We start from the raw sequence: 27,178 nt of genomic DNA on the forward strand, positions 1-27,178 counted from the left end.
TCCTTTTTTTGGGATCTACCTCTCAGAAAAGATAATTATACTCACTTCAAAGTGATTATATTCAGCATGGAGGCTCACAGCTTGGTGAAGGCTGTGAGCATTGGCTCTTCGGGCACACAAACTCTTTTCCAGTGGTTTGTAGTCACTTTCAGCTCACATGTCAGGCCACCATGAGCTGAGCAGCTTTCTATATTAACATGTCTCAAGCAACATGTGAGTTATCAGACACCTTACAAGTGTCAGCACTGAATGTATCACTCACCTTTTCAGTCTGAGTCATTGTTGTTCCTCTGATTCAGACGTATTCACAGAGCATTGACAGTGCAACAGAACCGTGGTCAGAAAATTCACCTTAAAACATAAAGCTTTTCTCAGCTCGAACAAAATCCTCTCTCTGGGCAACTGATTGGGCCAAAAAGCCTTTCAGCTTTCTTCTTGGGTGGGATGCAGAAATTAATCCTGTTAAAATTCTTTCCTGCTTCCCTGTGAGGGTGGGGAGGCCCTGGCAAAGGTTGCTCAGAGAAGCTGGGATGCCCCATCCCTGGAAGTGTCCAAGCCCAGGTTGGATGGGGCTTGGAGCAACCCGTGATAATGGAAGGTGTCCCTGCCCATGGCTTTAAGGTCCCTTCCAACCCAAATCATTCTGAGATTCTAATTCTCTTCTATTCCCTGTGCCCTTCACAATATCCCCAAAGGATTCCATCCTAGTCTGAGAAACCTCCATACAGACTCCAGGCTTAACTTCACCTTCAAGGAAGGCACAGGGGGAAAACTGCACAAAAAAAACCAAAAACAAAAACAAAAACAAACAAACAAACAAAAAACCACAAACTAAAAGCTCAGTCTGTTCAGGACTCAGCTGTCTTTCGTCATGCAGTACCACAGGACACCAGGTATCAGATCCCACAGGGAAGATCAGATTATACTGAGAGTTTTAAGATAAGTGGTGGGATTTTTGGTGGATTTATCTGCTTGGCCAACTGAAACATTTAATTTTAGAAGTGCTTATCCAGCAGTGCTGGTGTTCTCCAGAGCAAACAGCCCTTTTCCATACAGCTGCCCACAGATAACCTCGTTTCAACCCCCTGCCATGGGCAGGGACACCTTCCAGGGACATGTCTTGTGGCCACCTGTGCCAGCACATCTCAGCCATTGTGTTTAACTATTATTGTTATTGTTATTATTATATTAGTGTTAGTATTATTAATAGTTATTACTGTTGTTGTTGTTGTTGTTATTAAGAACCACAACAACTTTATTTCCATTATTAAACTGCTCTTATCTCAACCCACAGGTCTTTTTTGTCCAAATTCATTCCCCATCCCACCAGGATGGGCAGGGCAGTGAGCAAGAGGCTGTGTGGTGTTTAATTACCATCTGGGGTTAAACCAGAACATGGTGGAATGAAGAAAAGGTGTCTTAAAAGTGCCCCAAAGTCCTCATAAAGTTTAAAATACATCATTTTCCTTCCTTCCAGTCAGCTTTTAAGTATTCCTAATATTCCTAACACTGAAAAGCAAAGCTGCAGCATTTTTACAATATAAACTTCCTTGTTTTTAAAATCACCAAACAGCAACAGCATTCCGACATTGGAACTGCATCTTCAAGAGCTGCTCTTTATAATAGTAATGTTTTCTCCTAAAATTGTTGGTGGGCTTTACAGTTTTTGTTTGGGGTTGGTTGGTTTCTTTTTTTCTTTGAGGGGAGTGTGTGTTGGGGGGTGGTTTTCATTTTTTTAAATTAGTTATTCTATACAGATTGCATGTAAAACCAGTCCTACCTGAACACACAAAATATGTATTTTCTATTTAAGCTGTGAGCACAGGATGTCTTAATAAAGATGTATTAAGGTCTAATTGCTGTCCCTTCACAGTAATTCCAAAAAGGGGAAGGAATGTTCAGGACTCAGATTAGTGCAGTTTGGCAGCATGGACTACCAGCAACTTTCAAAATCAGTAAATATGAGCTGGTTTATGTTATAGGACTTCACTTTGGTGCAGATCCACCGGAGGACTCACAGGCAATGCAGCATTTTAAGCTGGGATGCCCCATCCCTGGAAGTGTCCAAGGCCAGGTTGGATGGGGCTTGGAGCAACCTGGGATAGTGAAAAGTGTCCCTGCCCATGGCAGAGGGTGGGACTGATAGGTCTGAGGTCCTTCCAACCCAGACCATTCTGGGAATCTATGAAAAGCTGGAAATCATAATCATAGAGTCATTTAGGCTGGAAAAGCGCTCTCAGACCATTGACTCCTACCATTCCCCAGCACTGCCAAGGCGACCACTAACCCACGTCCCCAAGTGCCACGTCCACAAGGCTTTTAAGTCCCTCCAGGGATAGGGACTCTCCCCCTGCTCTGGGCAGCTGTGCTAGGGATAGACAACCCAATATCCCACCTAAACCTCCCCTGGTGCAACTTGAGGACATTTCCCCTTGTCCTGTTGCTTTTTACCTGCAAGGAGACTCTGACTCCCACATCATGGTGGTCTTTTCAGGCAGAGATCAATTATCAGCAGTCCCTCTCTGTGGGTCGGACACTGGTTCCCCTGGTACAGCTAACAAGATAAAACCAGGCCCAACCTCGACTCGTCCTTGTGAGCAAGTAAGGACAAAACAAGCTGTGGTACCATCCCAAACGACCACTAGAGACCCCATCCCGAACATGTGCGATAAGCCCCATGCAATTAATTAATCAGCATATGGATAAGGCCTTTTGGAACAGGCGCGAACTCCTGAGACTGTAAACACATATTCATGGAACAAATTATACATAAGCTGCAGAAGTGCATCTCGGTGTGGATGACAAGCAGGGAGGTGCCCCCGAGGATAAAGTAATGATTTTTTTTTTTAAGCTCAGACTGGTCTCAAAATTTTCTCTCCCGGTTCTAAGTCAAAACGGGACTCGAACGCCGCGGGGAGGGAGGGGCAAATCGTGCCCGTCCGCCCGATTGGGTCTAGAACCCGCGGCCTCCACCTCCGGCCAGGCCGCCCGCCACGGTGCCGGTCGGCGTGTTTCCGTCAGGCGCGGCGCGGGCAGCCCGCGGCAGGTCCTAGCGGGCGCGGCTATAGGCGGCGGTCGCGGACCCTCCTCCCTCTTTTCTCGCTCGGCAGCTGCAGAGAGAGGATGGGTGAGCGCGGGGAGCGAGGCCGAGGCTGCGGGCGGGCTTGGGGCTGGGTTTGGGGCTGCGGGATCCCAGGGAGGGTCTGCGGGGCTCTGCGCTCCCCGCCCGCCCGCAGCCGAGTGGGTGCTGTGCGGACAGCGCTGAGGGCGGTGGGGCCGCGGCCGCCATTACCCGCCGCATGTCCGCCACTGCGTCACACGGCCTGGCCCGCCTCACCCTCCTTCTCCTCACCATCCTCCCTTCTCCTCACCTCCTGCAGGGAAGTGCCGAGGCCTCCGCACGGCTCGGAAGCTGCGCAGCCATCGCCGCGACCAGAAGTGGCACGACAAGCAGTACAAGAAGGCGCACCTGGGCACGGCATTGAAGGCCAACCCCTTCGGCGGCGCCTCCCACGCTAAGGGCATCGTCCTCGAGAAAGTGTGGGTGCACAAACGGGCTCGGGGTCCACAGCCCCTAGGATGGGGGTACAGAGTCTCTGGGATAAGGGTCCAGCATCCTGGAATTGGGCGCTGAGACCCCTGGGATGGGGCTCTAGAACCCCCTGGATGCAGCTCCTGTCCTGAGATGGGAAAAACCAGAATTAATTTATGTTTAATTTTAAGTTTAGAGGAAAAAACGGGAATTTCTTTCAAAAATTGGTAAAAAATAGGGATATTAAGCAAAAATTAAGGGGAAAATATGTTTTTATTGGAAAGAATTGGAGAAAAAAATTAGAATTTTCCCAGAAGTGGGGGGAAATGGGTAACTTAGTCAAAGCTTAAAGAAAAAGCACCTTTTTTCATAAATTGAGAAAAATCAGGGGTTTGGCACAACATTAAGAAAAACTGCATGTCTTGTGTCAAAGATCCTACCTACTTTTGGGAGATTTTTTTGCCTTTAATAATTTGAAGCCTCATGGGGATGCTGCAAGTGCTCTCTTTTTTGACCAGTGTTTTCTAGTTTTTGGGAGGTTTTCCCCTCTTTTATGCTTTTTCAGGATTTTACTGAATTAGTATTAGTCTGTAGGTGATTAAAATTTTACTCTGCATAGGAAGTGGTGGTCTATATATTGATATATGTTAAATATATTTATTATAGATAATACATTATATAATGATACATGGAATTTTTATATAGTCATTAAATATTCTATATTCATATATTGAGTGGCTCTAACCAGCTCAGAGTTTCTGAAGTTACAGAATCAGCTTACACTGAACACAAAGGAAAACAGTAACTTGTGGGTGTGTAACAAACCTTCTGGTCCATCAAACATGGGGTTTTTCTGACTTATTTCCATTGCAGTGGAGTAGAAGCCAAGCAGCCCAACTCTGCCATCAGGAAATGTGTCAGGGTCCAGCTGATTAAGAACGGCAAAAAAATCACAGCCTTTGTCCCCAATGATGGCTGCCTGAACTTCATTGAGGTAATTAATTTAGAAGTTGTATTTTGCAGTGGAAAATAAAAAGACTCTGCTAATTCTCATTTCATGTGTGCAAGTTTGATCTGGGGTGGTTAGGCAAGGGCAGTGTGGAGCATAGCCCAAATTGAGGGTGGTTAATCCCAGATTTGTGCATGGATCTGATATTTGTGCTCCCCATGCCCCGGTTTTGGTTTTTGCAGGAGAACGATGAGGTGCTGGTGGCTGGGTTCGGGCGCAAGGGCCATGCCGTTGGGGACATCCCAGGGGTCCGCTTCAAGGTGGTCAAGGTGGCCAATGTGTCCCTGCTGGCGTTGTACAAGGGCAAGAAGGAGAGACCAAGATCATAAACCCATGTCTTGACAAGATGGTCAATAAAAAATCCTTTGTTCTGAATGACTTCTGTGCTTCTTACTGAGGGGGGCTGGAGGCAGTCATAAAACTCTACCCATAGAAACCAAATTTACATTTATTTCTACATCTGGCCAAAAAAACCCACCCCAAACCCTGATGTTTCTCTGGGACTACTGAATTCATCAGGAATCAAAACATCCCTTGGAGCAAGCTGATGGGGAGGAGAAACTCCATGAATTTTAATGCATAATTGTGAAAAATGTGAGCCTTCCCCACATCGACAGTGGTCACTGGGAGTGCTAGGTGGCAGCAGTTCTGGTCCCTGGTGTGAACAGAGACAGAACTTGCTAGGTTTGAGTCCTGAAGGGATTATTGAATCACACATCCAGCCTTGGCCCACACAATTGCGCCCAGTGTTGAGCACAAATTAACGGGGGTTTTTAGGCAAGGCTGCCCGATTTGAAGGCACCCATTCAGTGCACTCTCAACATGCTACTGCTGTGCAGTCAGTTGGGTGTCGTGAGCTGGGCTTTCTGCCTTCTTACTTAGACAAAATACATAAAAACCATTTTTGGGGTTTTTTTTCAGTGCAGTAAAGCCTCAAAATATGTGACTGAAGTCAGTGAACAATTCCGTTGTTGCCATCACAGTTCATCTGTGTATTAACCAAAAGGTTCAATTGCTTCAATTAGTGTTCATTTATATAGAAATTTATATGAAAATTCAATAACTTCCATGAAAATGGAGTAACAATCTAAGAACAGGTTCAGGGTCTTTGCTGACATTTGTGTAGCAAAAGGGCTGCCAGTAAAATTCCTTGGCGGGGGGAACAGGATGGTCACTGTCAACCCTTCTTCCAAAGAGGAAGATTCAAAGGGAGCTAGAGCAGCTTCCCAAAGTCGGGCGCTGTCATGATGTCATGTCGCCACTAGATGTCGCGACTGGTACAAGGAGGGGAAAAGCCAAAACCGAAAAAGGTTTGAGCTAAAAAAGTTGTGGACTTGGAACAAAGGAAATCTTCAAAATCGGGAAATTCACCATGTGCACACCCAAACTGCAGCTCCACAGAGGAAAGAGAGGTTTTGGGGTGAACTCACCTGGAATCCTGGGGCAGGAACAGGGAAGAGAAGAGCACAGGTTTGGTTGAATTTTGGTCTTTTTTTTTTTTTTTTTAACAAAATTCAACCAAATCCAGCTCTCATGCCCTGTGGAGCCACAGCCACAAAGACGAGTTTTCCAGCTGGAAGGTTTCCTTGGTGCTGGTGGGGGAAAGGCTGGACACAGCCCAGCACAGAACCCCCCCATGCCCTGGGCTGATCCCACAGCGGGGGCAGCAGGGCAGGGAGGGATTCTGCCCCCCTGCCCCCTCAGGTGAAACCCCACCTGCAGAGCTGCCTCCAGCCCTGGGGGCCCAGCACAGCAAGGACATGGAGCTGCTGGAGTGAGTCCAGAGGAGGCACCAAGATGATGAGAGGGATGGAGCAGCTCTGTCGTGAGGAAAGGCTGGGAGAGTTGGGAGTGTTCAGCCTGGAGAACAGAAGCTTTGGGGTGACCTTACAGTGCCTAAAGTGGCTAAGGAACATGGAGACTGTTTACAAGGGCCTGGAGTGACAGGACAAAGGGGAATGGCTTCCAACTGTCAGAGGGCAGGATTAGATGGGATATTGGAAGGAATTCTTCCCTGTGAGGGTGGGGAGGCCCTGGCACAGGTTGCCCAGAGAAGCTGTGGCTGCCCCATCCCTGGAAGTGTCCAAGGCCAGGTTGGACAGGGCTTGGAGAAACCTAGGATAGTGGGAGGTGTCCCTGCCCATGGAAGGGGGTGGGACTGGATGAGTTTTAAGGTCTCTTCCAACCCAAACTAGCCTGGGATTCTGTGATTGTTTCAGTGCTCAGGAATAAGTTGTGTTGTCTGGACACCGCAGAAAGAAGTCAGAGGAAAACGAGCTGAGCAAAACTTCATCATCACGTCACTATTAGAGGGGTTTTAGGCCTAATAAATATGTGTTACATAACCCATATCCTCTAAAACGGAGAGGAATCCATCCATAAAGATCAGAGAAGACAAGCAACTCATGCAATAGACACCGCTGTCCCCATTCCTTCTTCATCAGCAAAGCTAATTAATATTTTCTAATAATAAAGCAGTTGGATAATCATTTGACACTAGCAACACCTGACTGAAAGATAACATTACTGCAGGAAAAAGATGCAGTTTTCCAACGGGCTTGAAGAAAAAGAAGGTGTCCTCTAAATCCATCCTCTGCTCAAACACAGCAGTAAAATCCTATCTTGCCTTAAGCTGAATTCATCTTCAGTAGGTGACACCTACAACAAGCTCTGAAGTAGTGGAGAGAAAGATTTCTCATGGTTCAGGATTTTTTAAGATTTTAATATAATCCAGAACACAGAGATAACAGGTATGACACCTTCCTGAGCACTTAATATAGGGTTAGTTTTGCAGCTGTGAGCTTCAGGTAGGTTTTTTTTTAATTCTAGGTGGTAAGAATTTACTGCTAAGAAATACTCTAAACTCAGTGAAACACTTTTAAAGCCCATGTTACTAAAAACAGGCACAGATACTCATACACACACTGTTCTCTAGAAGAGAGAATTTTTGAGGAAACAATTTTAAGTTCACCATTCAGAGGGAAGAGCAAACATCCTTTCTTTGTGCTGGAATTGAATTTACATGTGTGTAATATAAACACAGATGTCCAAACAAACTCATGAAACCATCACCACAGCAAACAGGGAGGAAAAAAAGTTACTAAGACAGTTTTGGTGAAATTCATGGAGTTGCAACAAGAATTGATTACATCACTGTACTTAGCTGTAACTAACTAGTTTAACATTTACTGCATGGAAAGGAATGTTCCTGTTAGTAACCAAAACCAACCAACCTCAAACCTCCTGGCAGGAGGTTGAATTCTTACCTGGTCATGCTGACACAAATTAAGGATTATATAGGTAAGTGAGCAGCTGCATTACACAGGAAAGCACATTTTTTGGCTTAAGTGAATACATAAAAATAATAATTCTTGCTGATTCCTGTAACCAAGGGTTACAAGAGTCTGTTCTCTTAAAAGAAGTCCCCAGAAGCAAAGGTTCTCAATGTATCTTCCCAGATTAGCAAAGATGAGCAACTGAGCAAATGTACAAAACTCTCTGGAACTGGAAATTTTCTCTTCATAAGCAGATAATGCATGTAGACAAAACCCAAGTTCAGATGTAAGAATATTCAGCAGATTTGCTACGTAAAATCACAAAACAGTGCCACAATTCACTTGATTTAAAAAAATTTAAAAAATCAGAATTTTGGTACACAAAAATTCTGTTGAAAATATCCTAAGTCATCAAAGCATAAATGTAAAAGGGTAAATTGGGTCCCTACCTACCAATTACCTACTTCAGCCATTAAAAAGGAGACATCCAAACAGGATCTCTTCTCAATCACAAATATTTATGTTATCCTGTATTTCTTCCTCTGTCTAAGCTCAGTGTATCTGTAACTGAGCTGAATTTTGGTTTTCTAGGGAAATTTCAGAGAAGCATTGCTGCTGCTGATGACATTGCTCTGTTACCTTGTTGTTTATGCTGTTAAGAGGTTTAGAATCATTGAGAATGGTCATTGAGACTTTTTCCATGTAAAAGAAAAAATATTTACTTCCCTCCATATACAAATTCCACTTTTTGAAGGCTGGTGCTCCCACTCCTCTGTTCCAGGGTATCACAAATGAAGATCACAGAGCACGGAAGAACATTTAACAGCTCTTAAAACTGCTGTTATCTGGGTTTTGTTGGTTTTTCCTCCTGTCTAAGTCTCGCTGAAATTTAAAAGTGGGCCACTGATGCAATTACCAAGCATGTGTTATCAGAAGTGTTAAAAAAGCAACTTAGCTGTTGGCTGCATTTTATAAATCTCACATGGAAAAATGGCTTTTTCAGGTTGTAATGATCCAGAACAAGATAAATGATGTGCTTTCATTATTAGTTCCAAATGGCTGGCAAAAGAATTCCACACCAATGGAATTTTACAGACTGCACTCTGTATTTCTTGTCCAATAAAGACACATGATGTAAGTTTAAAGCTTAGAATCTGGAACCTGATGCATACCAGGTTCCCAGCCCTCATGTGGCACACATCGGGCTCTGGCTGCAAGTGACACATTGCTGAACATGTAAAGTAAAACCTGTGGTTCCATCCCAGGGCTCTGTTTTACACTACAAATAAAATGGGATGGGAAGAGATGCCAGGATGGGTTGTGTGGAAGTTACTTGCAATGTGGTTTTCAGTGACAGCACCACCATGCAACTCCCCAAACAGCAGGGTAGGGAATAAACCTGTGAACAGCCAGGAGTACAATGAGAAACACTAATTGAGTGGAACAGTCACTCCCACAGGGAATGGCAGAGCTTCCTCTGCAGGCCATGGAAGAGCCAGATGTTCCCACACAGCTGCATCAGCCACCTGAACTCCAGAACTGAAGGTGCTCACTCACAGGGAGGCTCCAAGTTCCCTGTTTGTTACAATCCCGATCCTGTTTGTTCCCTGCAATATTCTCAGAGAAGTGTTTCTCAGTCCCAGGATGAGGATTTTGTGTGGTGTGGGACATGAGGGGGTCCATCCCTCAGGCTGTGGTGCAGAAGGTGGTTCCCAGGTGAAGCAGTCTCAGCCCATGCACTGGGTGCCACAAGCTCACACCACGTCCCACAGGCACTTTGCTGTGTATGTTTTGCATTTGCCACCTCACAGGTTTTCTAGAGATAGTTTTTAGTAGATCCAAACCCAGCAACTCCACCCTGTATCAAGGAACCACAGGCTTGTGCCTCTCTGTGCAGCCTCTCCAAGGCCACAAGCACAGGAGGTGGTAGAAAAATGACTTCAAGGGCCAATGCAGTCTCAAAGGAGTTCAGGTCTTGGTGGTGCTGCAGAGGTGTTGCCACAACTGCAGCCAACAATTAAGTCTTCCACTGTAATCAGTGGCCACTTCTTGCCAAAGAAAGAGCCATGAACAATTGTTTCCACACTGGCATTGTCTACCAGCCAGGAAGGATCCCTTTGACTTCACCCCGAGGGGAGCCTGCAGCAGCTCACCATCACCTGTCCTTCAGTTCAGAGCTCTGGAGAGGAAACATCAATCACAAAAAAAAAGAGATTAAATTGAAATCCTTGCAGCAGTTATGCCAGATCACACCACCAACAGCACTTTCACACACCTGAGGAAGACCACAGGACATCAGGGGCCTCCTGGCATTCACAGAGGGTGTCAGCAATGTCCAAGCACTTCTCTCTCAGCACAAATTCTCATTGCAAAATAAGGAAGGTAAGCAAAATAGTGGAAGGTGAGTCCTGGAAGTGAACTGGCCCAAGAGCTCCAAAGGAGAAGGTAATGGTTCTGGCAGTTATCCATCAGATCTTTCTAACAGGAGGATGGGAGAGGAAAAGGTGGTTTCATTTTCTCTTACCTTTCAGCTGAATCAGTGCTTGAATTCTGCTCAGGTGCTACTTTTGCATAACTCAGAGGCACACTGAGACCCACAACTGGGCCTACAGTACTGAGCCACAGAATAATGTAATTTTTGTGCCTAGGGAAAAAAAAAACAAAAACACAAAGAAGCATCATAAATATATTATTCCAACTTTTTCTGAATTGCAGACAGACTCAACAGTCATAACTTCAGATTACTTCCTTCACTTTATCAATAGCAAATATATTTTAACTTTTTGTGACAACACAGAAACTTTTAGACCAAGGAGATTGTTTTGGCCGTTTTCACTCCTCAGCTGATTTACTTTACCTGCACTGCACAAAGCCTTGCAAGGCCCAGCAGTGCCTCTCACCTGTTGTGCTTCTCACCTGTTGTGTTTCCATGGGCCAGTCAGCACAGTGGAGATGAATTCATTAGTTCTGCAGGGGTGCAGAACAAAAAAGGGCTGCCCAAGGATGGGGTGCTCCTAGGAAGGAAGATCAGCTGCTTTATTATAGAAGGAAAAAACCAGAAAATACACACCACATGCATTTGGAAAAGACAGAGCAGGGTCCAATTAATCCCTGATGCACCTTTTCTCACTTCAGAATCTAACCCACATTGCTCTTCCACTGATCATCATGACAAATTAAGATATACTATATATATTGTACACTAATTAATATATATTCTTCACTCTTAAAAGGGAAATAAGATCACCAACCAGAATGTGCCACTATTTTAGTTAACATGCAGTGGTTTGCAAAAGTGACTCAAGTTACTGAAGCAGCATTGCCTGAATGCAAGGAGGCAAAGCTACTGTGTAAACGAGGGTCTGATCAAGTGTAATACATAAAACCAATCCTCTCAGTAGAAAAGCACTTCAACAACCTTGAGCCCTTGTGTCTTCTCAGACTGGTGCTGGGAAGTATTTTTTATTTTTATATATGTAATTTTTTTATTACATATATATTTTTATTTTTAATTTTTTATCTATATTACATTTATCCTCTGGCACAGATTTCCCTTGTCCAGCTGCAGCCAAACTCCCTGAGTTCTGTGGTGGCATTTTACCTTAGCACATAGTAAATTTCTGGCACAGAAGATGCAAAGTCTTTGTGCCACACAGGAGAGAATCCTTCTCCAACCCCTTGCCTAGAAACAAAACCCAAATCCTAACCTGTCATCTTCAGCAGGTAGGGCACCTTTAATACTATTAACTACTGAACTATTGATACTATTAACAATTAAACTATTACAGATGAAGGACATTTGGTTCTTATGCTGAAAATATACTCGTGAGGATCAATCATTTTATGTCTAAGAGAAAAAAACTTCAAGAAGTTTCAGGATATACAAAAAAATAATATTCAAAAAGCTTTGTTTTACACCTCAAACAAATAATCTGCACAAGAATACTACCATCTACTGTTGGTAAAAGTGAATTGTTGATGCAGTTTTCCATTGAGAAAAACTGCTAGTTTGAATTAAAAAATCCTTTTCATTATCTCCTAGCTCAAACCAGCTTAGGTCTCCAAATAATTCCAGAGAATATATAGATTGTGCCAATGGTATTTCTTAAAGATAAAAAAAATATATATAGTTGACAATATTTACAAAACTGTTAAGCAAAGGGAAAAAAAAATTGTGCAAAAATGTCAGCAAATTCCCTTACACAAAGAAAGAGTGTAAAAAGGCAGCACACACGCCCAAAAAGAACAAAGAATGTAACCTGAGCTTTAAGTGATTTAGCACTCTGAACAAGGCATAAAGATAATTCCCAAAGCTGAATATTAATCCTGAAGTTAGCCCAACCTGCCCCCTCGTATTTGATTCCATCTTGCACTTCTTGCTTCAGCAAATCACTAGTGAGTGACACATGGAGGTTGACTTGACTTTTCAAAACAGCTTATTAAATTTACATTCTACATCTTTCTTCTTTCAGTTCTTCCTCCTCTCACAACTTGACAACAGTGACACTGAAAAAACTCCCAAACTCAAGAGTTCTATGCTATTCCAAAGACAGGAAAATGTCACACACTGACAGGAAAACCACAAAAGCACAGGAGTTTAAAAGAAATACTGAGCCAAGACCCATTAAGGAGGAGCCTCTAAAAAGGGAAAAGGCTGAGGCAGGGAAGAAGAGCTTGTTGAGCACCAGGGAAACACTCTGAGAGCATCAGCTCTGATTCAGTCAAATCCTGAATTCCAAATCCTGTACATAATGGCAACCCCGCGAGGCTTTAATGTACGCTCAAGGTTAAATCACTGACACAGCAGCGCTGAGGAGGAAACACTGGGCAGGTGCCAATAAAAATGCAGGAGTTATCAAAGCCCTGGATGATTTCAGAATTGGTAACAGGCTGCAGAGCCTGCTCAGGTTTGGTCCGGGCTTGACCAGCCAGGGCTCGTTATTATACAACACCTGGACAGGCAACTGCCACTCAAAGTGCCATTAATTACTGCCCTGAGAGAGGGTTGGGTGTCTGCAGAGGGATGAACCCCAAGTCCTTCCCAAACACCATAAAAAATGTGAAAATGAACAAAAGTTTGTGCTGCATCAGCTTCATGAGCATATTTAGTACCTACTGCAGTCAGCTGGTGGAACTATGACACTCCACATGCAGTGAAATGTATCCTGGGCAAAATACTAGGGCAGCAATAATACCCTTCATCTACGCTGATCTGTGGGCCAGACACATGAAAACTATAAAGTCCTACTGGGACTTTATGCAAAAAAAAACCCCAGTACAAACAGTATAAAAGAATCCTCCCATTTTTAGTTTACAATTAATCTTTTTCCAATCGGTGATGTAGCAGTGTAGGGTGCTACAACTCCATTCCCACAAGTATTCTCTGCACTGTACTGCAAGAACTCATTTGCAGGTTGCCCACAACTCTTCTGGGCAGTAATACACTGACAGACAGTTTATCTGAAATCAGCAGCATTATTCTCCTGGATCTGTCTATGATTTTGGATCTATCTACCTGTGAGGATGATTCATAACTCTGCTTGTTCAGCACTGCATGCTGGAGTCCATCACATATCTGCATATCCCTCTGAGTCTGACCCAGCTTTGATAGGAAATGAATATTTTTAAAGGCAGGAACTAATTCTGTTGAGTTTGAAAGCCCAAAATGTTGTTTCATTTATTTTCTGTAGAAAGACTTCTTTACTAGGTGACTTCTAGATGTGTAAAGACATTCTGTACCAGTTCCTGTAGCTGTTACCTCAACTCCTCCGATAAAAAAAAAAAAAAAAAAACTTGCAAGAGAGAGATGGATGAGAGACATGAAATGTTTCATTGGGCAGTTTGAAAATGAATTACAGAATCGCAGAATGGTTTGGAAGAGACCTCAAAGTCCATCCAGTCCCATGCTCTTCCACAGGCAGGGACACCTTCCACTATTCCAGGTTGCTCCAAGCCCTGTCCAACCTGGCCTTGGATGCTTCCAGGGATGGGGCAGCTACAGCTTCTCTGGAAAACCCATTCCGGTCCCTCACCACCCATCTAGGGAAGAATTTCTTCCCAATATCCCATCTAACCCTGCCCTCTGACAGCACAGCATTCCCTGTTCCCCAGCTGTGCAGGTACAACCCTCCATGCACAGGTGGTGAGTAGGGAAATGTCAAGACATGAATCTCAACAGTAGCAAAGACTGGGCAGCTCCCAAGTACAAGTCTAATTAAGACTAAAACTTCTGTCAGACTGGATTACATCATTTTATCAAGCAGTCTCCACATCAGATTTAAACCAAAAATAAACATCACTTCAGGTAACAGGTCATTGTGTGTAGTATCCTGCTCTCCTCCCCCAGCCAGCAGGAGTTTTGTTGTCAGTACATCTCCTGTAACAGCACCATTTATTTTCTCTGTCATAACTGCAGCTCTTCCAGAGGTAATGGCTTCTGTGCCATTTTCTCCAGTGCTACATTAAACTGCCTTCAAGCATCCATCACAACATTTATGGTCTCTCCGTTGATGATAGTGCAAGGGATCTGCGCCCGAAACTGCCTCTGTCCTGATCTGGTTTGCATGATGCTGCTTTGCAAAAATAAATCTGTGGAGGGGAGTCAAAAATTTCATGCAGGATACTACTAGCAAACACCACAGCCTGTGTCAGTTGATGTCAGATATTTTCCCAGCAGTTCTCACAGTCCTAGTCATCAGATCAGAAAAAGAAGGCATAATTAATAAAATCTGTCCCTGTAATCTCTTCCATGTAGCAAAAGGAAACAGTGATGTAATGAATAAAGAGGATGCAAGCTTTTCCCTTTTTCCCAATTTTTGACCACATTTACTGAAGTAAATGTCTTGAGTAAAAATTCTTCTCTCAAGATTATACCCTAACTAATTTATGTTCTTGAATTCACGGTCTGTCATCTTCTTTTTCATTCCTTATTTTTAAATACATCAATAATAACTTACTTGTCAATAAAATCCAACTCTACACAATCAGAAATAAGGTAGCAAGATTTTTCTCTTCCGACTGACCCTGTGTCCCACAACCAGAAGAGTAACTGCATGCTGGGAACTTAAAATATGTTGAACTTGAGGGATTTTCCTCTATAACAGAATTACTTCAATGGAAACTGTTAGCATGGAATCAGTACGTTGCAGATGCAACATTAAGGAACTGTAATTATAATCCTCCTAGAAGATGTAAATAATAGTAATAAAGCTGTTGATAGCATACTAATTGTATAGGGCTTCTCCATCCTACTGACTTAGGGTTATTGGGGGGAAAGCCTTCCCTGGGAAGGTAGAGAGGGACTTTTCTGGATTTTCCAGAGAAGCTGTGCCTGCCTCATCCCTGGAAGTGTCCAAGGCTAGGCTGGGTGGGGCTTGGAGCAACCGGGGATAGTGGAAGGTGTCCCTGCCTATGCCAGGGGGTAGAACCAGATGGACTTTGAAGTCCCTTCCAACCCAAACCACTCTGAGATTCTCTGATCTGGGACAGGTAACTTACTTACAGTCACCTTGATTTCAATTTACAAGCAGAAGCCAAGCCATCCTACTGGAATTACTGAGGAGTGTTTCTCTAACTTTGCCATAAAATCCAGAGAACCCATAAAATCCAGTAGCTGAAGATGGAACAACCTCCTTCTGCCTGCAACAGCTGCTGAAGAATGACTGTGAAAGTGCAACTACCACTGTTCTGTATTTTCTTAGACAATCAAAATAAATCTGCAACAGCTCCGAGCAAGGCTAAACTTGAAGGGATCCTGATCAGACAAAAAAGTGCAAACCAGATCAAAAAAAAGCAAATTGCTGTCATTACTAAACCTCTCTTTGGCAGAAGAGGCTGCAGAGTGATTTGATTTACACCCTTTGCAGACAAGCAGTTGCAATTGCCCTGATGATTTAATGTCTCTGTTCCACATGAGTTCCCACAGACAGACCGACCAACTTTAGTGACATATTTTTATTCATACCTTTACTATCACCAACCCCACATGGTCAATTAAGCTGGATCCTACCCTTCTTTCATCAAATACGAAGCCCATGCTGAAAAGGCAATTAAATGGCTACATTTTTCTGAGGAAAATAAAGGTGCTTTTGCAGGTCCTACAACACAGAACCGTAAGGACACTTAACATAGCCAGAATTTCTTTTGAGATGAACCACACCTACCAATTTGTACCTGCTTCTTCAAATCTATCATGGATTGCAACAAAGGTCCCTTCCAACACAAACCATTCTGTGACTCTATAATTCAAATTTTGTCCCCCAAATTTGCCTGATTCTAGAATATTTACAGTTTTGAAGAGGTGGTAATACATTTTTTACATTTTATAGCTTTATTATTTTTAAAGGTATTGAATAGCTAACAAAGGAAAGGCAGGAGAGGTAATGCAGGACAAGCAAAACAGTAATCAAGAATAGCCAACACAGCTGATCTATAATTATATATTTTATACATACATAATAAGGTTTGAATCATTAAGAACAAGAAGAATCAAAGCACTATGTGATACTCAGGCAAAACTATGCTTTTAAAGCTTAACAGGCTTTTTTAAAGCTTTAAAGCTTCTCACAAGCACGTAACTTGTGCATTTAGGATTCTTCAAGAAAACTGTACAGTTAAAAATTGGCAGGTCCGTAGTTACATTGTCAAGAAATGGCATCTCAGCCATTTTCCTATGAAAATAAGCAGATGATTCTTCCTCCGTGCTTGCCAAAATAAGATTAATTCAGTTGTCACCATTTTAGTTATGTAGCATATAGTCTTAATTAATTACTATTTAAAATCTGTTCTTAAGTTATGAGATTCATCCAAGGTGCAAAATGGAATGATCCAACAAGCTGTGGAAGTACGGAAAAGACACTGGAGACAGATTTCCTACCCTGATTAAAAAATGATAATTTAAGGAAAACAAAAAATCCATAGTGGCATTTGACAAATGTGCCCTGAAAGGGTTCATTTTAGAATCCCAGGAATCCCAACGGTCCCTCCAGCAGCACATCCCATCTCCAACAGCAGCAGTTGGAAAGGCTGTTCTGAGAGAACATAAGTCTGGGCTCTCTCTGTGTTTCACTCCCCTCATACTGCTCCAGCATATCTGCACCAAGAATGGTGGAGGACATTCCTGACAGGTCATTTTGCATCCATTTATGGACAAGTAGTCTCATGAATTTGTCTAACTGCTTTTGAACTGCTCATACAATCTGCTTCACCACTTGAGAGCCCAGGTGCTCAGATATAAATGGCTTTCTGTTAGCACAGGTACCTAATTCATTTAAGTGGCACTTAAAATGTTTTTGTAAATAAAATTAAAAAATAGTTTGCACTGCCTTTTGGTCATTTCAGTTGCCTCCCAAATGGAGCTGAACGTGCCATATATGATATCCACTTCTTTCATGTTGTGCAATCTATATTGTGTATTTCAGAATTTTTAACAAAAACATTCAGTAAGGGGGAATGTTCAGTAACCAGCTTCATTTTCCAGCAGTGAACTATCAGAGGTCATGGCAGTGGGAAGACACAAGGGCAATCCACCTTAGCGCACAAGGAGAGATGCTGGACCAGGCATACAGTAAGTTGCTGTTACAACTTTTACCACAAAATCTCTGTTTGGAAACATCTGTGGATGCAGAACCACTGCTACATAAGTTACCTGTAAATGCTAGGCATTTTCTACAGAATGGGAAATAATCAAGAGAACCAATACTACTACTACTGTCATTCATTTAATTGATTATGTACCTGTGTGGAAAATATTACTGAACCTTCATTTCAGAAAAACCGATCAACTCAAGTAACAATAGTACCAGGCCTTGAAGTTAGTTGGACTAGGTTTTATGTCCATGAAGTCTTACTGGGAAAAGCAAGATTACACTGTAGGGCAGCTAAACATTATTAGTTAATGCCTAGTTTTAAAATAAAACCTGCTTGCTAGCTTGTACAGTACTACAGTTTGGTTTAAACCTCAGAAGTTCAACATATCATAGAAAATTTTAGTGGGAATTAAATATCCACCCAGCTTTCCCACCCCTAGGTCTTCTCCCTGTCAAACAGCTTTCCAGTCTGCACTGAAAGACTCCCTTTTCTCAGGAAGTTGTACTAATAATTTTCCAAAAATATTAGCAGGGGATCCATAGCAACTGTTGATATGACTCAAAATGATTTAAGAGCGGTCTTAGCAACCTTCTGTTAAGATATACTGTATACAGCCTTCCCCACTTAGCAAAATCCCACAATATGGCAAGAAAGATTTTTATGTCTAAGAATAGTGACCTACACACATTTTTCAAAATTATTTAAATCCTCCCTATCACATTTCCAGCAAGATGTGCCTCTACAACACTATGTCAGTGTGTTCTGTTCAGAGTTTTGATTCTTTCTCCTTTTTTAAAATCACACTATTAACATCCCTGCCATTTTAGAAATAATGTTTATTGATTTTTCTGTTAACACTGCTATAAATTAAGTGATGTAATGGACAGGATTATTGAAGTACTATAAAGAACATGTCTTCCAGATTCTTAACTCCTGACTGAAAAAGAGCAGACTCTGGATTAATACAGAGATAGTGCAGTTCTGTGCTGTGACTTGGGTAGTTTAGGTTGGTTGATGACTTTTTATATGACAGAGCAGACATATAACAGATTACATTACAGCTACCTGCTAAGTATCAAATGACAGATGAAAAAACACCTCATTCAGATTAAACTGAGAAATAAATGCTTGAGAAAAAAAACAGATGCAAACTTCCCGATCACTTGCTATTCCGAGACTTAAGATACAGTCAGTGTCAGAATGGTCTGAATGACTTTTTCTGTGCTAAACCAATAAAATGCAGGTTTATTGCTGGCAAGCCCAGAGCCAAGGTATGACACATGAAGTGCTCCGTCCCATGGCTGTTGATAACAGAAGTAACCATGTCTGAGCAGTGCTAGTTAAAGAGGAGGGGAGGGATGGATGGACATGTGCTCTGGAACTTCCATTTCCTCTGGAATCCTGACTCACAGGATTTTAGACTATTTAGACAGTTTTTTAGACTCTTTCTGTAGGATCTTCAAGCCACCAAACTTTTGTTCTGTTTTATTGGTTAGTTTTTCAACCTTTGAGCCTCCTGTAATAACAAAGTTCGATTTCTACCCTTGGATGTTTGATTTTACATTCCATCATCACCAAGCATTGATTAAGCCTTAGCACACACACCCGATTGTCTTTATGACTTTGTTTTCTCAGGGAAAGGTCAGACTTTATGACAACATCACTCTGTTACAAACAAAACTGTTGGTGATACTTAGTACTGACTGCGATCAGGTTCATTTATCAGCTTTTAAAATTCTCCTGCCAGTTTGCTTCCACTCAGAAAAAAAATCAATGAAGACACAGATTAGCACGAGTAACAAGAATTAAAATTAATAAAATAAATAAACTCAGCTTCATCATAGTCTTAGAAACGCATTTTTCTCTGAGTGTTGTCCCTCCCCCTGTTGAGGTCCTTCTACTTTGTATGCACTTCTATAAATATTCATCAGGGCAAAGAAAGGATGAAAAATTAATGTATTTCCAACTTCCACAGCAAAGACCCAAACAACACCACACAGTCTGAAGACAGAAACTCTAGCTACAACCACAGAGTCACTTTCTGCTGTTTCACATCTACCACTCATCCTCAGAGATTTCCAAAATGACAAAAAGGTCAAATGTAGCCTTTATAGATTATCTAAACATTATTTAACCTTGTCTTTTAAATTCATGGTTGTTACACCAAGCACATGTGATAAAATATGTTTCACCTTTATAATTGTGAAGATTTTTCCCATTTGTCTCATTTCTGTTCTCTATTCTCTGTTCTTTGTTTTTCAACATTTTTCCTATTCTTGTGGACGTTTTTTTCTTTCAAATTGCCTCATCGTTTAGCATTTGTTCATGGTCCTTTCTGGCTGCTGCCTTTTTAACTGGGTTATTATACCTCGATATTTATGTGGATATTACATAAAAAAGGATATTACACACATACAGTATGTTTGAGCTGTTGAGACAATGCCACTATGTATTTGTGCATAACTTATACAAATATATGTAATATATATGTATAAATGTAATGTAATACATATATGTAAATACTTGTAATATATATGCAATATATATATGTATACCCTTATATAGTATAAATAAGATTGATATAATATTTTATATTATATTTTTATATTATATTTAAATAACTAATATAACTAAGTAAAATAAATACCTAACACTAAAACCAGCCATCAAGTTGTAAGTAAGCTGTTCAGGAGAAAGGCATGCAATATCTGCAATTCCACTTCTGAATCTCTGTAAAAAGAAGTTAAAATCTACAGTTGGCAATATTTCTAGAAGGCAACATTAATCCATAAATACTCCTTAATTTTCCTGTCATTGCAGAATTAAGCTACTTCCAGCTCACACAGACCTTACCAGGTGTGCTAAACTGATGTCATTATAAGCCATCAGGAAACACCCACAGAGACCTGTAGCAACATTTAGAAGTTTTGTTAAACAGCCGTGTGTTCTAATTGATTTGTATTTTTTAAAACAGCTAAAGCAAGCTATCACCGGATGTAGAGAAGGGATGACTGAAGGCACCAGGGAGATTTACCTCAGAAGAAAGCCAATCACAGGAACTTCACTTGAGCATTTTAAGGTTATTACTAGAGGAAGTGCAATTAAATCATCACCATTTGTCAATTATCATTATAAAATACTATGCAACCTTATCATGTTAATTTATTTATGAGAAAGTAACTGACTTCTGATTTTTCCAATAATCTAGTCAGTAAAAATATTCAAAGATGCTTTCTCTGAAAATGAGCATGACTTTCTACAATAATCAAAACTACAGAAGTCCAAATTTTACCTAAAATTCAGTAAATGCCAAATACCTACATTCTTTGGGGTTCAGGCAATGTCTCAGCTCCTGATCTCAGATACATTTTACCACAGAGAGTATAAGCCAAAATACAGTTGTATCAGAAATGTGCACAGGCATGGCACCTGCATTTCATAAAACACAGTGGAATAAAGGTCCCAAATGATTAGTGTAAGATTCTGGATCTGGAAGGACAAAAAAACCCAGACAGTAAGTCTTTCTTTTCCTAATCTGCAATCAAAGGACAAATCAGCCCTAGTTAAAAGCTAAGTAATATGTGTGGGCAATGGTAAGCTCCGTTTTTCCTCCCAGTGGTGGAGTGCTTATACCATTTAAAATCTGTATCTGTTTTGGATTAAAACCTTAAACCTTTTCTCTGTGCTGTTCATGTGTACTGAGTGTTCAAGTCTGATTTGATGAGCCTGCCCAGTGACTTGTATTGTAGAATCTGTGTCCCTGCAGGCAAAGCCTAACCCACATAACAAAATGGGTCAGCAGAGAAGCAGAGAGGGAAAGCTCCGTATTGCAATTCAGAGCCCTGATTCATCTGAGGAGGGGAAAGTTCTCTTTTTCTTGTAGACTTAACTCTTGCTTTGATCTGAGGCTTGCAGGCTAGTGCTTACAGTGTGTTTTTATTATCTTCCATAATCTCCTTATTTCAACAGAAAGTCACATTTTGCTGCTATAACTTTGCTAAATTTCTCCAAAATGTTCTTTTTTTCCTCTTAGCTCATGTTTGTCACTGGATTCACAGTGGCTGAACTGCCTCTGGAGAGGTGTCACAGAGACAGGTTCATCTCTTCACACATTTTGCCACCCAAAAACCCCGTTTCTGCAAAAATTTTTGTGTATATTTCTTACACAAAACTCCAATTATTAGACGCAGGACAGTTTTTACTTTACTGTCCCTTAAGAGGCAAAAATAACCCCCCTGTGAGAGTGACCTGTTTTTCCTTTTGGCTTCCACCACTCTGATTTTACACATTCTGAACATACTGTTTATGTCTTTTTCTCACTAGTGTCACATTATTACATCATTTTATTAAAATCTAATTTTCTCATCTTCATTCACAGACAAGCCAGGTAACTAATGCTTTATGTAAAAGTGTGTATTACAAGAATCTGCCAACTCTCAACTGGAATTCAGACATGCACAGCAAATACCAGAAAAACAATGTTTGTCATAATACAAATAATAGTCCATGGCTGCAAAAAACAAAAATGCTGCTCATGTTCCCACTGTAGATGGCTGAGTACCATCTACAAGTAGGTATCCTGTAATTAAACCGTATTATTTTAATTAGGGGAACACCTGTAGAACTCAGTGGAAGTCACATCCCCGTTGTGTCAGCTGCTGTGGCAAGAGACCTGGAAAAAGCTAAAACCAAAAAATTAAGGAAGGAAAGGAGAGGGGTAAAGGACACATTGGTATTTTGGTCTGATGGGAAAAAAAATTCACACCTGGAGAGTCTCTAGTCTTTGTCCAAACTTGCACTGGGGAGCTGGAGTAACAGGGAAGAGATCAGAGCAACCAAGTCAGCTCTGAACCATGTTTCACTATTAGACTGCAATAACTTATTGTTTGATGAGAGACCAACTTTCTCTCATTCAGTCCCGAGGATTGCAAGTCTATTTAAAACTGAAAATGACACACATTATTTTTTGGTAATTTCATTACAAGACAACGCGTGAAGTGTTACAATAATATATTTTACTTACATAAATAAGTCTACTTTTGTATTAACCCAAATCCACGATTACTCAGAAATCGCCTGAATTTTTACGGATGGGTGTTGGAAGAGTATTCTAAATGTGAGACACTGTCAAACTAAGCCTTAAATATATATCCTTTCAAAACCAGAACTGAAACTATTGCTGGTAACTGGCTAAGCACAGAGTTAGACTTGTGTCTGTGTGCGCGCGTGTATGCATATATATTTATGTATTTATTTTTATATTTATATTTATTACTTGTGTCCAGGGAAGGAATAAGGCCACTGGGGATTCTCAGGCATATACTGCATTCCCAAGTTTTGTAAAAGACCAATGGATCCTCACCTGCTGTGTGATGGTGTCCCAGGGCCCCTCCTGCAGACGATCCTGGTAACATGCATGAACACTTCCCCATATTTCCTCCAGAGTTAAAGGTCTTCCATCTGCAATGGGGAGAAACAACCGCGCCCAGCCAAAGCTCTTAAGCATATCTTTAATATTCAATAGCAAAGCAGCAAAACTAAAGCTAATTTTGTAAAATAAAAGTTTGGATGAGATTAATTTAAAACCACAAAATAACACCATGAAGAGTTATCTAGTGCATAAGTACATCCAATTAATAGTGAGAGAGTGGGAAAATCTGAGGAGCAAAATTCTGCAGATAAAAGTTTGCTGCATTTTCGTAACCTACAGGCCCTTAATTTTTTTCTTGAGCTCCATTTATATGGTATTGTTGCATCAGATTTTTACCTGTGACACTAGAATTATGCCAAGATATTAGTGTCGACTACTTAGAAAATAAGCATGTCAATTTTTAATGAGCATTTGTTTATGGCAAACAGAGTATTTTGATATACTTTCAATAAGTAGCTTCATCTTGGCATTTATCAGGTGTCAGAAATCATCATCCTCTGACAAATAGTTTTATTCTACTGACATTTGCATGTCTGTAAAATGAAAAGGAGTTATTCACACAATTAACATTTGAATGCCATGTTTAGACATAAGTTCCAACCAGCTGCCTACTGCCTCTCTTTTATTTTCTGCATATATATTTATAAAAAAGCACCAAGTTCTGAACTTATAGCAAAATCATGTGGCAATTAAAGTTATCTGAGAGGGTAACAGCATATTAACCAGCTATTCCATGGCATCCTCATGGACATGAGACTTGTTAGACCATCATGTCCACTGTCTTATGATGAAGATACCACAGCTGCACTGGAGATGGTTTGCTAATACTAAGAAATTTGTATTAGCAAATACTAATTTTTCTAAATTCTAATGTAATTAACTTTAGAAGGATATATTTATGCTCAGATCACCTGTGTGTAGGTAACAGAAGATGCCATGCATACCTGCAATTCCGTTTTCAACCTGCAGAGTAAGTCCAAGTGTAAAATCTAGAATAACACGTCCTAATGCAACATTTGATTTGGCACTCCACATTTTGTTCTGTACACCTTCTCTTGTGAACTTTTATAGTAACACCTGAGCAAATTCAGATTGTACAGGTGGATTACTCTGACTCTGTTAATCTCATTTATAGAAGTAATCAAATATTATTAAAGTATTAAACATATTATAGGTAAAACTGAGTTTTGTGTTTACCGTGCAGCGAATCCAGTTCTTTCTCAAGCTCCCAGACTTGCCCAAAACACAGACCTGTATTCTCTGGGCACTTTTAGACCCATTTTTCCAGGGCTGCCAGCACTCTCACGTGTTTAGCAGCCCTGTTGCACATTCTTGCTACCCACTGAGACTTCTAATATCCATGTGGGCTGGCAGAGCAGTCAGTAATTGTTGCTGCTGGCAACAAGGGGGCCACTGTGGCACCTTCTGAGCCAACAGCCTCTTGGCTTTGTGCCTCATTCTTCCCCGTGATGGAGCTGAACTCAGGAAGTTCAGCCAGAAAGAGGAAGAAACAGCAGCACCAAGCCAAGAGAAGTGGCAGGAGAGGAAGGCAGAGGCTCCCGATTCACCATTATTACATTTACTCATCACTTACCCACGAGGACACAGCTTGCTCCATGTCCCAAGGCTCATCCCAACCCTAGCTGGGATAGTTTTATTATTAAACTGTTTAGACCACAACAAACTTTTCTGAGAAAAGCTTCTCGATGGCCCACTTGGGGTTAATCATGTCACCACAGACGAGTTGCAGCTCTCAGCTGGTATCTTAATTCTTGCAAAGACTGGAAATTCTTTAGGCAGGCAAATTCCACATATATTCTCAGAGAAAATTTTGAGGCTTCCCAAGTTGCTGTATTCTGTTTTCTTGATGTTTACGGAGGGCTTTGAACAATTTCTGAGATTCCCAATTTAAAGTTTTTAATAATTTTAATAATTTTAAAACTTTTAGTAATTTAGCAATTTCTGAGATTCCCAATTTAAAGTTTTTAATCATTTCTGACATTCTCAATTAAAGGGATTTTTTACAGTTTTGAGTGAAATGGTGCACAAAATTGTTTTGAGGCATCATTCTGACATATTTTATAAAAAAACAATCTTAAACTGTTGCCAAAAGAGAAAAAAACCATTACAGCTAAAGGGAATATCAAATCATACAAATTATTCAATCTCATTTATGTCCAAAGCCACAATAAAACCAGTTCTTAAGGGACATGGTCTTAAGAGCAGCTGTATTTCTGAGAAAGGACATGGTGGTTACACGCTTCTGAGTTCAGGGAGTAAATCTGCATTCTGGAAAGTGCTTCAGCCAGGCCCAGTATGATTATGAATACAGAAAGTCATGCCTTCAGGGTTAGAGGAAGTTATACCACTTCAGAAGCTCACTCTCCCTAACCACTGATTAGCATGGTTTTTGTTGGCAGGGATTTAGCTATATGTCACAGAGCTAGATAGATTTTGAACAGATCAGCTTCAAAACCCAATTCCTTCTCTCTTTCCTAGAGGAGTAAGGCTGAAGCCCTTGCTGACTCCCACTAGTTCTGCTCTTTCTTTTCAGTATTTAGACAGCATTCATGATGATTCCTGTAACTTTTCAGGAAAAACAAGAAGTGCGAGATAAGCCATTATTTTCTTAGCAGGCAAGGTAATTCCTGAATGGTGCCTGTGCTCACCTGTGATTGTGTGGTTGCTACCTCACTCTGGTTTTTTAATCTATGACAAGAGGTTTTTGAATGTATGGCTTCAGATGAAGGATGGTTCAGGAAAAGACCAAAGTTCCTTGGCCTCTTAAAGACTAAGAAAAGAGGTGAATACTCTGCTGATTAAAGAAAGCTTACTGGACCTAGCCCAGCCCATCCGGCCGATGCCAGCATTGAAGAGGAAGGATAATTGCCTACACCATCTGTCTCTAAGAGGGCTAATTGCTGACATCACATATCAGCAGGGGTGATGTCAGCAGGGGTTCATGCATTTCTTCAACTACCTACCCGATAGTCCCAAAGGCAGAGAAAGGAAGAGAGGCTCCTATTTCTGGAAGGTATGGCAGGCATAAGGCTGATTTTGGGGAAAGGAGCCTCTGAGGTATTGGAACCACTGCCTTGAGCTCCTGACACAGACTGTGACTTCAGGAAGTCTGAATTTAGGAATATATGCCACGTGGGGAAGCATCATGAGGTAGTGAAAAATGTTTCTTATGTGTATACACGTAGCCTAAAAATATCTTCTTGGCATCCTATAATGTTCCCAAGCATCTTTCCAGACACGCTCATCACACTTTAATCATTATTTTCAACTGAAATATTTGTCCTTGCACAGAACAAGATCTTCTCTGTAAATCTACACCCAGAGACTACCAAGAAGTTTAGATGTGTCTCAGAATGTTTAAGTTCTGCTGCAATTAAAATTTCAAACCTTACCTTACACCACCTTACGTATCAAACTTCATCTCAAAAAAAAAAAGAGGTCTATACATGAATTCCAGAAAATAAGCTATTTCATCCAACTTAGACAGCAGCAAGGGTAAGGACACAATGCAACTTTTTCCCTTCTGCAGGAAGAAGTGATCTGTAGCGGTTGAACATAACTGGTAGAAGAGAGGAGTGAACACTGGATGTCTTCACTGACACAAGCTCCTAAAGATGCCAACCAAGCTGAAAATGACAGGAAAATCCCCCCAGTAACTCTACAGGGAGCCTTTTTCCTAGGAGGGACTGTGAGAGACCAAGTCAATGGGAACTGGACTCACATACAGTGGGAAAAAGGTAGGATTTCATCATTTGAGAAGAGTTTGTCAAGAGTCTGGCAGATTTGCACAGGTAGCATCAGCTGCTGTTAGAACACACAAAGTGAGGAAGTGAATACGACAAAACTACTCCATCAGGTTGAACAGAATTATTATTATTATTATTATTATTATTATTATTATTATCATCTAGGTGTAATGGCCATTGAACACACTGCCAGGGAGGAAGCAGAGTTTTGCATTCAGGAGTGTCCCACTCCTGGGGAAGGCAAGACTGGACAGGGCTGTGGAAATCCTGGAAGGATTATAGCTCAGCTCCACCCCCTGCAACAGCTCTAATTAACATCAGGATCAGTACGGACAGGATTCAAGGGAAATCATGAACAGCTCACAAGACATTGGTGAGGAATTGATTCTGTTACCTAATTTACAAATAATGGTAGGAATTTAGACTGGGAAATTGACGAAGATGTCTGGAAAATTCTTCCTTGATTATTTCAGAGGAACGCAGTGAGTATTGCTCGTTGTCTGAGAAACAAGGTGAGGAGCCTATCACATGAAGACTATTACCTCAAAGGAAAAAAATCTCAGGGCATTACCTTGA

At 41.2% G+C, this 27,178-nt stretch overlaps 2 protein-coding genes across 5 annotated transcripts in view; one reads left to right on the forward strand and one right to left on the reverse strand.

Moving 5' to 3' along the window:
- Positions 1-3,031: 3,031 nt before the first annotated feature.
- Positions 3,032-4,916, forward strand: RPS23 (ribosomal protein S23). The gene is made up of 4 exons (XM_027742695.1): positions 3,032-3,127; positions 3,381-3,540; positions 4,406-4,526; positions 4,724-4,916. The coding sequence occupies exons 1-4, from the start codon at positions 3,124-3,126 to the stop codon at positions 4,868-4,870; spliced, it is 432 nt and encodes a 143-aa protein (XP_027598496.1). The 5' UTR covers positions 3,032-3,123; the 3' UTR covers positions 4,871-4,916.
- A 1,903-nt stretch (positions 4,917-6,819) lies between these two features.
- ATG10 (autophagy related 10) overlaps positions 6,820-27,178 on the reverse strand; it is a 68,659-nt gene continuing 48,300 nt past the window's right edge. The window contains exons 5-9 of one of the 4 annotated variants that reach the window (XR_005563819.1): positions 22,767-22,864; positions 10,733-10,830; positions 10,341-10,460; positions 10,092-10,178; positions 6,820-9,995 (exon numbers count right to left, since the gene is read on the reverse strand). Coding sequence is in view for 2 of the 4 variants with exons in the window: in XM_039382114.1 (XP_039238048.1) it covers positions 10,167-10,185; positions 10,341-10,460; positions 10,733-10,830; positions 22,767-22,864 (335 nt within the window). In the remaining 2 variants the exon portion in view is untranslated. Of the gene's footprint in view, positions 9,996-10,091; positions 10,248-10,340; positions 10,461-10,732; positions 10,831-22,766; positions 22,865-27,178 lie in introns of those variants that run through there. The other 3 variants (XR_005563818.1, XM_039382116.1, XM_039382114.1) reach the window with 3 other exon arrangements.

The sequence above is a fragment of the Pipra filicauda genome, unplaced genomic scaffold (assembly GCF_003945595.2).
Source record: "Pipra filicauda isolate LSUMZ 115617 unplaced genomic scaffold, ASM394559v2 scaffold256_size1097316_pilon, whole genome shotgun sequence".
In the NCBI taxonomy this organism is placed as follows: Eukaryota; Metazoa; Chordata; class Aves; order Passeriformes; family Pipridae; genus Pipra; species Pipra filicauda.